The sequence below is a fragment of the Dermacentor andersoni genome, chromosome 5 (genome assembly GCF_023375885.2).
Source record: "Dermacentor andersoni chromosome 5, qqDerAnde1_hic_scaffold, whole genome shotgun sequence".
In the NCBI taxonomy this organism is placed as follows: Eukaryota; Metazoa; Arthropoda; class Arachnida; order Ixodida; family Ixodidae; genus Dermacentor; species Dermacentor andersoni.
In genome coordinates this window covers 6317817-6331314 of record NC_092818.1, presented here as the reverse complement: position 1 = coordinate 6331314, position 13498 = coordinate 6317817, and the positions used below count along the sequence as shown (strand labels likewise).

At 43.9% G+C, this 13498-nt stretch overlaps 1 protein-coding gene across 1 annotated transcript in view; it reads left to right on the top strand.

The window, feature by feature from the left end:
- LOC126529915 (uncharacterized) overlaps positions 1-13498 on the top strand; it is a 934270-nt gene that overhangs the window by 146826 nt on the left and 773946 nt on the right. The window contains exons 3-4 of the mRNA XM_050177364.3: positions 2508-2557; positions 2816-2893. Of these exons, the coding sequence (XP_050033321.1) occupies positions 2508-2557; positions 2816-2893 (128 nt within the window). The remainder of the gene's footprint in view (positions 1-2507; positions 2558-2815; positions 2894-13498) is intronic.

The following is a 13498-nucleotide window of genomic DNA, read 5'->3' as shown; positions in this document are numbered from 1 at the left end:
AGGTGGAGAAGACATACTGCTTGGAAAACTGGCGCCTCTTTATAAGAAGTGTTTATTGACTGCACGGGTTCCAGAAAACTGGAAGAATGCAAACATTATACTAATACACAAAAAGGGAGACGTTAAAGAATTGAAAAATTATTGGTCCATTAGCTTGCTCGCAGTATCATACAAAATATATACAAAATTATCTTCATTAGTATGAGGGCAACACTGGACATTAGTTAACCAGGCTTCAGGAAGGGATACTCTACAATGGATCACATCCATGTCGTTAATCAGGCTACCGAGAAACCCGCAGAGTGCAATGAGTCTCTGTGTATGGCTTTCATAGATTACGAAAAGGCATTTGATTCAGTAGAGATACCAGCAGTCACAGAGGCATTACTTAATCAAGGAGTACAGAAAGCTTACGTAAATACTTCGGAAACTATCTACAGAAGTTCTACAGCTACCTTAATTCTACACAAGAAAATCAGGAATATACCTTTGAAGAAACGGGTCAGACAGGGATACACATCTCTCCAATACTATAAAGCGCGTGCTTGGAAGAAGTATTCAAGCTATTAAACTGCGTAGGCTTAGGAGTAAGGATCGACGGCGAATATCAGAGCAACCTTCGGTTTGCCGATGACATTGTTCTAACAATGCATACGAGTTACAACAAATGAGTGAAGACATTAACAGAGAGTGTGTAAGAGTGGGGTTGACAATTAATATGCAGAAGACAAAGACAATGATGAATAGCCGGGCAAAGGAACAAGAGTTGAGGATAGCCGGTCTGCCTCCAGAGTGTGTGAAGGAGTATGTTTATCTAGGTCAATTAATTACAGGGAACTCTTATCATGAGAACGAAATTCAAAGACGAATAAAAGTGGGTTGGATCGCGTACGGGAGGCATTGTCATCTCCTGACTGGAAGCGTACTACTATCACTAAAAAGGAAGGTGTACAAGCAGTGCATTTTACCAGTGCTGACATATGGGGCATAGACTTGGAGACTGACAAAGAAGCTTGAGAACAAGTTAAAAACCACGCAAAGAGCGATGGAACGAAGATTGCTAGGCGTAACGTTAAGAGACAGAAAGTGAGTGGTTTAGATTAGAGAGCAAATGGGTATAGACAATATTCTAATTGACATCAAGAGAAAAGAATGGAGCTGGGCAGGTCATGTATTGCACCGGTTAGATAACCGTTTGACCATTAGTGTTACAGAAAGGATACCAAGAGAAGGGAAACGCAGTCGAGGACGGCAGAAGACTAGGTGGAGCGATGAAATTAGGAAATTCGCCGGCGCTATTTGGATTCGGTTGGCGCAGGACTGGGGTAATTGGAGATCGCAGGGGGAGGCCTTCGTCCTGCAGTGGACAGAGATACCGTATGATACCGTAGCGTGTACTACTAAAATGAAATTAGATTCTCCGGCTTTAGTGAGAAAACCATCATATTATTAGGAGGCACATTGTAGTAAAGGATGGGGCTGCGGAGTCATATTGACCACCTGGTGTTCGCTAACGCGCGCCCAATACACAGTAAGCGGACGTGTTTACCCTCGTCACAATGCCTCCGCCGCGGTGGCCTGGGTTCGAGCCCACACCATCGGGCTTAGCAGCACAACGCCAAAGCCGTTACGCCATCACGGATGCATTGTTGTTGTGCTGTGCAAGCTGGTTAATAAAACAAGGGGACTGATGTTCTCTGTTGCCGCTGGATATAATTTATTTACGTTGGCATGTTCTTTATTATGAAACCAGCAATCGCAAAGAAAGGCTGCGCGCAAGCACAATAAATACTTGAAGAGGTCGCGGGTGGAATCCCAGCCACTGCGGCCGCATTTCGGTGGCGAGAAATGCGAAAACGCCAGTGTACTTAGATTTAGGTGCATGTTAAAGAACGCCAAGTGGCCCAAATTTACCCAGACTGCCACTACGGCGTGTCTCAATATCAGAACGTGGTTTCGGCACGCAAAATCTCATAATATTATTTTTTTTCATATGTACGTGATCTGCGAAATAACAACCGAACAGCGCTGCAATGCGTGAATGCAGCGTGAAGCCGCCGCCGCATGACATGCATGCCCACGTGCGACGCGGGCATAACAAGAAATAATCCGGGGTGTGGATCACGTGGTGGTCCGGAGCATAAGCTTTTCGCCTCCGGTCGTCGTAGATTACGTAATTTTTCAGGCGCAAAGCAGCAGTGCCTGAGGCGAATAGACAAGACCCAAGGACCAACAACCAAATGCTACTTTGTTCAAGAGGCAAATATGCATTGTGTCCGTTCATGAAGAACAAATACTCTTTTTTGAACGATTGAGCTAGACGGGTAACGCGTGCATCGCAAATTGTCTGCATGTGGACAGCGGATAGCTACTCCTGAAATCATCAAACAACGAGCTCAAATTAGAAGTGGCGATGGGATACTTTGCATTTGTTTCCTGTTGCAACATAGATGACATAGGGAATTCCTCAACTCCCTAATTTAGCGTCTGCCGCTACAATTTTTCAGGTAGTGGGCGGGAAGTCACAGTGCCAGTCCCGGAGCAACCTGTGTATCCTGTAAGTTACCATCACTCGACACATATCACCATTTCTAGCAGTTTTATTGTCATCATGCAGGCATCAATGTGAGAGAAGGGGAAGAAATGTTAGTCATGAAACAACTTTATAACGAAAAAGACCACCGTAGCTTGTGTGCCAAGGCACCATAACACTTAAATAAAGATCAGTAATAAATACTACCATGCGATTCTCGTTCTAGCACCATGGCATATGTGTAGCAATGGCAGATTTCCGATCCTCCTGCTCTTTGAACAGGAACCTACGCATGGAGCGGCATCACCTGAGCCATTACCATATCCCGAGTATCCAGTGCTGACCTTTCCCGGACCAAGGGTGAGAACTAAATTTCTCTTTTCTTTTTTATTACTGACTTCCACCATATTTATTTTTGCCGCTTTCTGTTGCTGTTGACATGTACGCTTTATCAATATATATTTTAATTAACATTGCTAGTTTACTGAGCAATAACAGCGACAAATAACCGGACTTCTCGCGCTTGAAAGCGCATGCTCGAGAAAAGCATGTCTGCTTCGAGATCAGCATACAGCCATAGGGTGACTGTAAGGGTTTGGCGAATGCTCTCTTGGTTGGGAACAAACATAACAAAGGCACGAGACAAAGAGTGGATATCTTAAAGAGCAAAGAAAAACACAGTTTTGATATCGCTGCATGCTCTACGCGACCGCTGTCCAGAACAAACCACGGCCTCCACTGATCATTTACCTACAATTGAGGGGCATAGACAGCTTGAGCAGAATAAACGCTGAAAAGCGCACAAAAAGTGCTTAACGCTGCTCAGCTGCTTAAAAAACTATACCATGTGAAATCGCGGCATCCTATTATGGTCAGGGGCAATATATTGACAATATTTCAAATACTATAATTGCTATTTCATCATCACAGTGATGAAGGAATTGGTAGGTAAAAGCTACTCTTCGTCGAGGCAGCTTAACAAAGGCCCACAGCTACTTTTGTACAAGCAACGACAATTTTAATAAGATGCAACATATGGCAACTCTGCTAAAGAAATTCATACGACATTTTATTCTCAGAAACAGACAAAGCACGAGAGCAAATATAAGGGTCGACGGAGAGTCAATGTAATAATAATAATAATAATAATAATAATAATAATAATAATAATCATATCTTATGTCCACGGCAGGATGAAGGCCTCTCTGCGATCGCCAATTACCCCTGTCCTGCGCCAACCGATTCCAACTAGGACCCGCGAATTTCCTAATTTCATCGCTCCACCTAGTCTTCTGCCGTACTCGACTAGGTTTTCTTTCTCTTTGTACCTATTCTGTAACCCTAATGGTCCACCGATTATGAAACCTGCGCATTACATGACCTGCCCAGCTCTATTTTTTCTCCAATATGTCCTTTAGAATATCGGCTACATCCGTTTGCTCTGGGATCCAAACAGATCTCCTTCTGTCTCTCGAGGTTGTGCCTAGAATTCTTCATTCTCTCGCTCCTTGCGCGGTCCTTGACTTGGTCTTTAACTTATTTGTCAGTCTACAAGTATCTGCCCGACATGTCAGCACCGGTAAAATGCACGGATTGTACACCTTCCTTTTCAATGATAATGGTGAGCTTGCAGTCAGGAGCTGACAATGTTTGCCGTATGCAATCCAACCCATTTTTATTCTGCTATGAATGCCCTTCTCATGATCAAGCTTCGCAGTGATTAATTGACCTAGATAAACGTACTCCTTCACACACTCTAGAGGCTTACCGGCGATCCTCAAATCTTGTTCTCTTGCCTGGCTATTCATTATTATCTTTGTCTTCTGCATATTAGTCTTCAAACCCATTCTAGCACTCTCTCTGTTAATGTCTTCAATAATTTGTTGTAACTCGTATGCATTGTTAGAACAATGTCATCGGCAAACCGAAGGTTGCTCTGATATTCGCCGTCGATGCTTACTCCGAAGCCTTTGCAGTTTAATAGGTAGAATACTTCTTTGAAGCATGCAGTGAATAGCATTGGAGATATTGTCTCCCTGTCTGACCCTTTCTTTATAGGTATCTTCCTGATTTCTTTGTGTAGAATTAAGGTAGCGGTAGAACCTCTGTAGATATTTACCAAGGTATTTACTTAAATGTACTGTACTCCTTGATTACGTATTGCCTCTTTGACTGCTGGTATCTCTACTGAATCAAATGCCTTTTCGTAACTTATGAAAGTCGTATAGAGAGGCTTATTCTACTCTGCGGATTTCTCGATAGCCTGATTAACGACATGGATGTGATCTATTGCAGAGTGTCCCTTCCTGAAGCCAGCCTGTTCTCTTGGTTGGTTAAAGTCCAGTGTTGCCTTATTCTATTGAAGATAATTTTGGTAAATATTTTATATAATACTGGGAGTAAGCTACTGCACAATAATTTTTCAATTCTCTAACGTCTCCTTTGTGGTGGATTAGTATAATGCTTGCATTCTTCCAGTTTTCTGGGACCCTTGCAGTCGATAGACACCTCGCGTAAGAAGCTGGCAGTTTTTCAAGCATTATGCCTCGTCCATCTTTCATTAAATTGACTGTTATTCCATCTTCTCCTGCCACTCTTCCTTCTTTCATGACTTGTAAGGCCTTTCTCACCTCATCGCTAGTTATACGAGGAGTCTCTGTGTCCTGTTCACTTCTGTTTCGAACGGCGGTTTCCTGACTCCTCTGACTCCTCTGGGTACCGTACAGGTCACTATATAAATCTTCTGCTGCATTTACAATACCATAGATATTGCTGATGATATTACCCTGCTTACCTTTGAGTGCATACATCTTGCTTTGTCCAATGCTGTTTCTTTCTCAATCATTTCAAGCTGCGTCCGTTTTGCATGGCTTCTTCAGTCTTTCTCAACTTATAGTTTCAAATATCACTTATTTTCGCTTTGTTGATCAGTTTTGACAGTTCCCCGAATTCTTTCTTATATCATGAGTTCGACGATTTCATTCTTTGCTGTTTCCTTATGAAGTGCTTTGTTACATGGGAGGGATTCCCTACTGGTTGGCTTGGTGCCTTGCCTCCCATTTCAATTGCTGCCTCTGAAGCCAGCCTTGTTACGGTTTAATTCGTTACCTCTCGGTCGTCATCATTCGTCTGTTCTAAGGCTGCGTATTTGTTCGCAAATACCAGCCTCAATTCCACTGCTTTTACCCTTACTGCCTCTGGGCTGACCTGTTTTATATTGACCAATTTTGCTATTTCTCTTTTCTAATTTTCCTAGCCGTCACTAACCTATGATCACTGCGCTTACCCTACCTATAATTTTTACATCCTGCACTATTCTGCGGTCGGCAGAAAGTATGAAATCAATTTCATATTTTGTTTCGCAATTAGGGCTTATTCAGGTCCAGTTTCTGTTGCTACGATTCCTGAAAAAGGCGTTCATTATTCGAAGCTTATTCATTTATCCGAATTCTTCAAGCATCTCTCCTCTAGCGTTCCTAGAATCGACGCCGTAGTTTCCAATTGCCTGTTCCCCAGCCTGCTTTGGACCTTCATTAAAGTTTTGCATCCATCCATCCATCCAGCCTGCTTTTCCCCCACTTTCGCACTGAAGTCGCCCATTACTACAGTATACTGAGTTTGCACTTTTCTCATCCCTAATTCAACATCTTCATAAAACTTATGTACCTCATCATCGTGAGTGGATGTTGTAGCGTAGGCTTGTACGTCCTTCAATCTATACCTTTTGTTAAGTTTGATTACGACAACTGCTACCCTCTCATTAATGCTGTAAAATTCGTTTATGTTGCCCGCTATGTCCTTATGGGTTAGGAATCTTCCCCCTATTGCTTCTTATCTGGGTGACCTCTATAGCAGAGGACATGACCGTTAGTCAGCACTGTATAAGTCACACCAGTGCTTCTAATCTCGCTAAGGCCGATGATATCCCAAAAAAAGTGCTGACAGTTCCTCAAAAAGTCCTCCTAAGCTAGCCTCATCGACAGAGTTGGGCTTGTAAAGGTTGACAGGGTCAGTTTCTATTGGCGGCCTGTTCGGAATCAGAGATTGGATGATTCAATATAAAATGATTTCTAAAAGGTTCTGACCTTGTTGTTCCGGAATCTGACGTTTGCAGGCAGCGTTAACTCGGTTAGGCAAACTATACAGTTCTTCCGACGACCTCGGACAGTAGTTAAAGTGAGGAGGAGACACAATAATGGTGGAAGTGGTCGCTTCTATCGCCCAAAAGGCGCCGAGGCACGGGGTATTTCCATTCTCTGCAGCGTCGAAAGGCGAAGTCGTTGGGAGTGGACATCCTGCACTGTCATATATTGCAACGAGCCAGAAGGATTGGGCAGACCACGTGAACGAACTCGCGTTCGCCATCCGGACGGCGAAAAACCGCTCCACAAATTTTTCACCGCTTTCCTCACTTTTGGCCGTGAATTGGCGAATCCGCTAGCCATTGTTACGCAGCGCCAAGCAGGGGTTGAGAATGCGCCAGGAGACTTTCCTCGCACGCAGCTCAGGTTCACTCCCGGCTTGCCCGCACTTTCTCTAGAGCTAGGGATAGCTTGGGAGCTGCCCGAGCCCAGCAGAAGGTTCAGTATAATAAGAGGCATTGCGACGTCTGTTTTCACGTCGGTGACTTGGTGCTTAAACGCAAGCACGTTCGTAGTGACGCCAGCAAAGGGTTTTCCGCAGCGTTGGTGCCTAAATGGCTGGGGCCCTACCGAGTGGAGAAACGACTTTTACTACTTGTGTATCAGCTGACGGATCCTCAGGCGGAGAGAACCAGGGGCCACGTTCACATTGCCAGCTTGAAAGCCTCCCATTGCAGGCCAGACGAGCCGGCGCCGAAGCCCAGCGATCTCGGGTGTTAGGGGAAACAGAGCACGTCCGGTGTTTCCGACAGCTTTCGGCCGTCGAATCAGTACCCCCTCAGACGACCACGGCCATTGTGAAGTCGCCCTTGCATTTCCAGACCTTTCTGGTAAAAGAAACGCGTTACTTTTGTTTTCTGCGTCTGCAAGCTTGTGCATTCTTTTCTATAGGGATTTCCCCCATAGAGGCTCGCGCGCCACGGTTCCAGCCCGCCCTGACTAGACGTCAAAAAACGCATGTGCTTTCGTTTGCCTTTTGTTCAGTGCTTGTATTTGTTCTTCGAAGAATTGGTTCAGTCTCCTTCGTGTACGTAGCCTTGTTTTCAAAGTGCCGCGCTTTTTACCCCACATCGTCATTGTACGTAGCTGTAGAGGAGCGCTTGAAGCCCTCATTCTTCTGCTGTCTCCTCTTTGAGACTCGCCGCGTAAGTGTTCGGAAAGCGGGGGCGTGCGAGCACGCGAGCGTCACCTGAGGGAGAGGTTTGAGACATTGGACGTCTCGGACATTGGGTTCCCTGCGTCTGGATCCATTGCAAGCCGAAGGGCACGTGCTGCGGGTGGCTAGTGTGTGCGCGTGCAAAAGGAGACGAACACCAAGTCCAGCTAGCTTCGCGACCCTCCATCCTGTGCCTCCCATTTCTTCTGGCCCCTTCCCAGAAACGATTGCTGTCAGCACTTACTACTCTTGCTAGCGCTGCTGCGGCCGGTGCCCAGGGACTGTCTTCCCGCAGTCATTCTCTCTCGACAGTCGACATCGTCGATAACTTGAGTTGCAGCACACTAGCGCTCAGGATGGCCAAGCCGTCTGCTACCGTCATGCCTTCAAGCCGCCACCGCAACCGACGCCGACGCTGGGTTACACAGCCAGGCGCTCCAGCCGCAAGGACTGCTCCAATGACTGTCCCGCCCGCCACAACTACGGAGAGCACTCTGAAAACACGGAGTGTGACCATCTGGACGTGCCAGGAGGGTGTATTGGCACCCCTCTGGTATGTGTCAGTGAAGGCCTGGCCCACGCAGCGCTGAGAGGAGAGGAGACAGCCCCCCGTGCCCTATCCTTTTAAGGGGCACACGCTCACTCTAGTGGACGCAGCCGCTGGCGGCGCCCGCCTGTCCCTCCCTGCTGGTGCTTATTACCCTCTTTATGATTTGATTATGGGAAATGCGCCTGGTGTGAGGAAGGCAGACGACCCATTCCCAAGTTGGAGGAGGAAAGGAAGGACGCGGAAGAGAAAGAACGCTCAGAAGCGTAAAAAGAGGGGATGTGAAAGACAGGTGTAGCAGCTGCAGCACAAACACGAGCAAGCAGTATAATACCAAACCTCTGACAGCATTGCAGGTTACAACCATTAAGGGATCAAATATAACCACAGCAGAATTTAAAGAACTACAGAACAAGAACGAGTCAATACGAAAGTGTGAACTAATGAAAAGAAACTGGGGCGAAGGAAAAAGAGTAGGACAGTAGTGGAGTTTCTAAAGAACAACCTATTATACCAGAAGTGTGTGTTTAGCTCAGGTAGTAAAATGTCGCAGTTGATCATCCCGAAGGAACTCGGGCATACAGTACTGAAGATAGGGCACGATAGTATAATGGCAGGTTATCACGGAATAAAGAACACGTTATAAAAGACCACAGAAGAGTTCTCTTGGATCGGGCGGCAGAATGATGTGAGACGGTAACCATGTGATGTATGCCAAAAGACGGTGGCTAAGGGACGGGTAAGAAAGAAGATAAAAAAGGGGGAAAACGAGGGGAGGAGTAGAGTTGCATGGTGATTGCCAAAGAGAAGGAACACCAGGAGGTGTGCAATTATATAGATAAAAAGGCCATCGCGGTAGAGAGTGTTAGATTGAACCAAGCTCTAGCGGCAATACAAGTAGAGGAGTTAAGAGGCTTGATTCACAAGTTCGAGGAAGTGTTTTCAGATCCCCCAGACGGAGAGAAGTGGTGCGGTGCGAGTTATAGCAGTAGTACCGCGGATTTCATGAGTAGGGCGTTGGAGTGATTAAATATAAAGAGTATAACGCCGACGAAATAAGTGTACACATGTAAAGTGCACGATGGTTCTTCTTCGCGCACGTATGTTACCTTAATAACACTTATTGTATTCGATCTGACAACCGCTTCTTATTGCTGATGCCTTGCCCACACGAATGTCTTTGTACTTATATTTTTGGATGTGCTGATGTTGTTTACTGCATGAGCAGCCTCCTACTGCGTGGCGATATTGAAACAAACCCGGGCCCTACAAAACGCTTCGCCACTCAAACGGATGATTCTGGCTCTATGGTATCTGAAATTTTCGCTCAGCTTCTTGATGGGCAAAATAAGGTAACAAAGGCTATAGGAGAGATGCGAAAATCTATCGACGCTCGATTTGAGGCCATTGAAAAACGCATAGTTAGTCTTGAGAAGCAGGCACCCACGTTTAGCACAGCACACTATGATAACCTACAGAGCGGGATTCAGAAAATGTCATCCACTATTAACACACTTTATTCCCAAAATGATGATTTAGAAAATCGCTGGCGTCACAAGAACCTTGTTCTTTATGGTTGAACAGAATCTGAGCATGACACTAATGAATCGCTGCAAATTTTTAGTGACGTACTCAAGCTTGATTTTCCTCAAATTGAGCGATTGCATAGGCTTGGTAGACCTAGAGGTGGGAGACCTCGCCCCGTCATTATGAAGCTCCTGGATTTTCGTGAAAAGATTAATGCTCTGAAGAATGAATATAAACTAAAAGGGCCCCAGGGACGCATATCCGAAGATTCTTCTTGGAACGTACGCTCCACCCGTAAAAAAACTGTGGGACGCTACAGCGCAGTTTCGTAACAATGGTTCAGTGGTAAACCTCAGGTACGACCATGCGTTTATTGATAATTGGATCTACAAGTGGGACGCTGTTTAACTTGCGTGTAAAATCTCGTGAGGGTACTCCTCACCGTCATTTACCGCTCTCCCAGAGGAACAAACTTTGACTTCAGAATTAAATGCATGATAAACTTTGTATATTAAATCTTAACGCCAGAAGCCTATCTAACAAATACTCAAATTTTTCCTCTTTGGTGGCATCACATTCCCCGCATGTTATCAGCGCGACTGAGACCTGGTTGCATAGCGACCTCTATGACTGCGAGATAACCCCCCAGGAACGTCTTAAAGGTAGACAGAAAAGCGGGCAGAGGTGGAGGCGTTGCTTTGTTTTTGCGCTCAGACCTACATTTTTCTGTACTACAATCCCCACCTAAAATTGAGACGATCTGGTGTAAGGTGCACATTAATAAAACGAATGTAATGTTGGTGTGTTTTACCGACCTCCCAGGCAAGCCTCAAATGAAATAGCGAACCTGAACGCGTTCATCCAAAAGTGCGGTTCTGGCTCTTCAAACTTAATCTGCATGGGGGACTTCAATGTTCCGAACGTCTCGTGGGCTTCATTATTGGTAACTGGTAATAACGTCTTTCTTTCTAGAGAGTTGCTTGAATTTTCAGTATCCCTTGAAATAAAACAAATTGTATCTGATCCTACTAGAGAGTCCGCCATACTAGATATTACTTTCCTAAATGCACAGCTTTTTACAAATGGCTTTTAGTGTGAGATCACTGACGGTACTTCCGATCACAAAGCTGTTATTTCTACTATTAATCTTTCAGTTTGAAGGCGCCACTATGGATATACCAGTTTTTATGATTATAATTGTGCAGATGATACATCCACACTTGATACATTAAGCATTTAATTCGACAGATTCGCCCGGTTATGCTCTACCAGTGATATCAATGCTATAGTATCACATTTTGAAAACATTGTTGATACTTGCATAGAGCGCTATGTGCCATCAAATACAAAAAGAAAATCTTGACCCTCCTTGTATGACAAGGGAAATACTCCATTTGAAGCGTCGAGTAGCCAGAGCACGTTGGAAGCGCCACATGAATGGCGAAACAAAGGACCAGCTTCACTTTATGTAGGAAGAACTTCGTCAAAAGACGGATGCAGCTAAGAGCTTCTATTATTAGTTCACTCTACCTAATTTAATGAAAAATAACCCACGAAAATTATGGAGTTTGATTTCATCTATGAAAAACACCACGCAGATATTTCTATTAGATGATTCCGAAATAAGTGATCCTGGAGCTATTGCTAAAGCATTCAATGAATATTTTCAGGCAGCATTTACACAGGACAATGACGAAATTCCTTTCTGTTCCACGACAACTAACGTGTCCTGGGCAATTAGCAAAGTTACAATATCTAAGCAAGGAGTCCTGAACCTTACTTTAAATCTCGACACCGAAAAAGCCTGCAGTCCAGACAACGTCAACAATGTGTTCCTTCATCGTTATGCGCTTTGGACGCGTCAACACCTCACATTAATTTTGAGAAATCAGTATTTTTGTTTGTTTGTTTGTTTGTTTGTTTATTGGTTTCTTTCCAATACAAGGAAAAAGCGAAGGGAGAGCTAAAGGCTACTAGCCTGACGAGGCCCTCCCTCCGCATACAGTTTCGACAATATTACAAAAGAGATTTGAGAAAAACAGCACACACATTTGTAGTTACACTCTACACAGTTCTATGTCATAGAGGATCTAGTTCATATCACTGCACACAAATATATAAAACAGATTTCTTGTCATAGATGTGACAGAACGGGAAAAAAAAAAAAAAAAAAAAAACATATGAACGCAAATGCAAAATGTCAATCATCGTAGCGAACATATGAAAAAAGAGAAAAAAAGGCGACATCCAACACACAGTAAAAGAGCACTGTTTTACAGACAAACGCTACATATGGTTTTAAATGAGATGTCACTGGTAGCGAATTTCTTTCTCGATAACCATTGTTTTGAATGTTTTTTTCTTAATCGATTTGTTGAGGTCGACATCATCTGAAAGTTTATTTAGAAGCACCGGAATTTGGTAATTTAAATGTTGTTTTCCATAATTCGTGCGTGTTCGAGGCTTTCTGCGCTCTTGCCTTCGAAGGGCGAGCGTGTGTGTTTCAGCGGGATTGCTAAATGCGTGTAGTTTATGTTTTTGTACATACTGCAATAACTTGAAGCAATAAATTTCATCAGCTCTTAGCAGAGAATACTTTACAAACAGTGGACCTGTTGGCAAGTCTTGTGGGTGTCCTGCATATCTTTCGAGTAGGCGAAGTACACGCTTCTGAAACTTTAGTATTCGGAGGTAGTTTCTACTAGAGGTTGTACCCCAAACCAAAATACAGTAGGAAAGTCTGGAATAAAAGAGAGTATAATAAAGAGAAACTTTAAGCCACAAAGGTATAAGTGAGCTTATTCTATACAAGCAGCCGAGCGATCTACTGAGCTCCAAAGCAAGATTATCAATGTGGGTGTTCCAAGACAAATTTTCTTGGAACCATACTCCCAGAAATTTTTGCTTAACCTCTTGTTTTAACGGAGTGCCCCGAAAGGTAATATGAATATCATTCTTCATTGGTTTGTTAATCGGAGCGAATATAATATATTTGGTTTTATTAGTATTCAACTGTAACCTGTTGGCATGTAACCAGTCAGAAAGTGACTCCATATACTTATTAACAATCTCCTGAAGCTCTGTAAGGGTACGTGCAGTGAAGAAAATATTCGTGTCATCTGCGTACATTATTAGTTTAGGGGAATTATAGATGCTACAGAGATCATTAATATAGACTAAGAATAATAGCGGTCCAAGAATAGAGCCTTGAGGAACACCTTGTTTAATTACTATTTTTGTAGTCGTTCCTTGGTGGACACTTACATATTGAAGCCTATTGCTTAAGTAACTCTCTATCAGTTTAAGGACGACGCCGCGAACACCGTATCTTTTTAGTTTAATTAATAGCACATCATGACACACTGAGTCAAAAGCTTTTCGTAGATCTACAAACAGTCCTAGCGTGTAAAGCCTGTGCTCAAAGTTATGTATAATATCATGCTTGATACTGAGAAGTGCGTCCTCGGTAGATTTTCCTTTTTGAAATCCGAACTGCATGTCACTTATTACCCCATATTTCGCAAAGAATTTTTCTAGTCTTATATTTATGGCCCCTTCAAATACTTTCGATAGAACAGGCAGGACCGAGATTG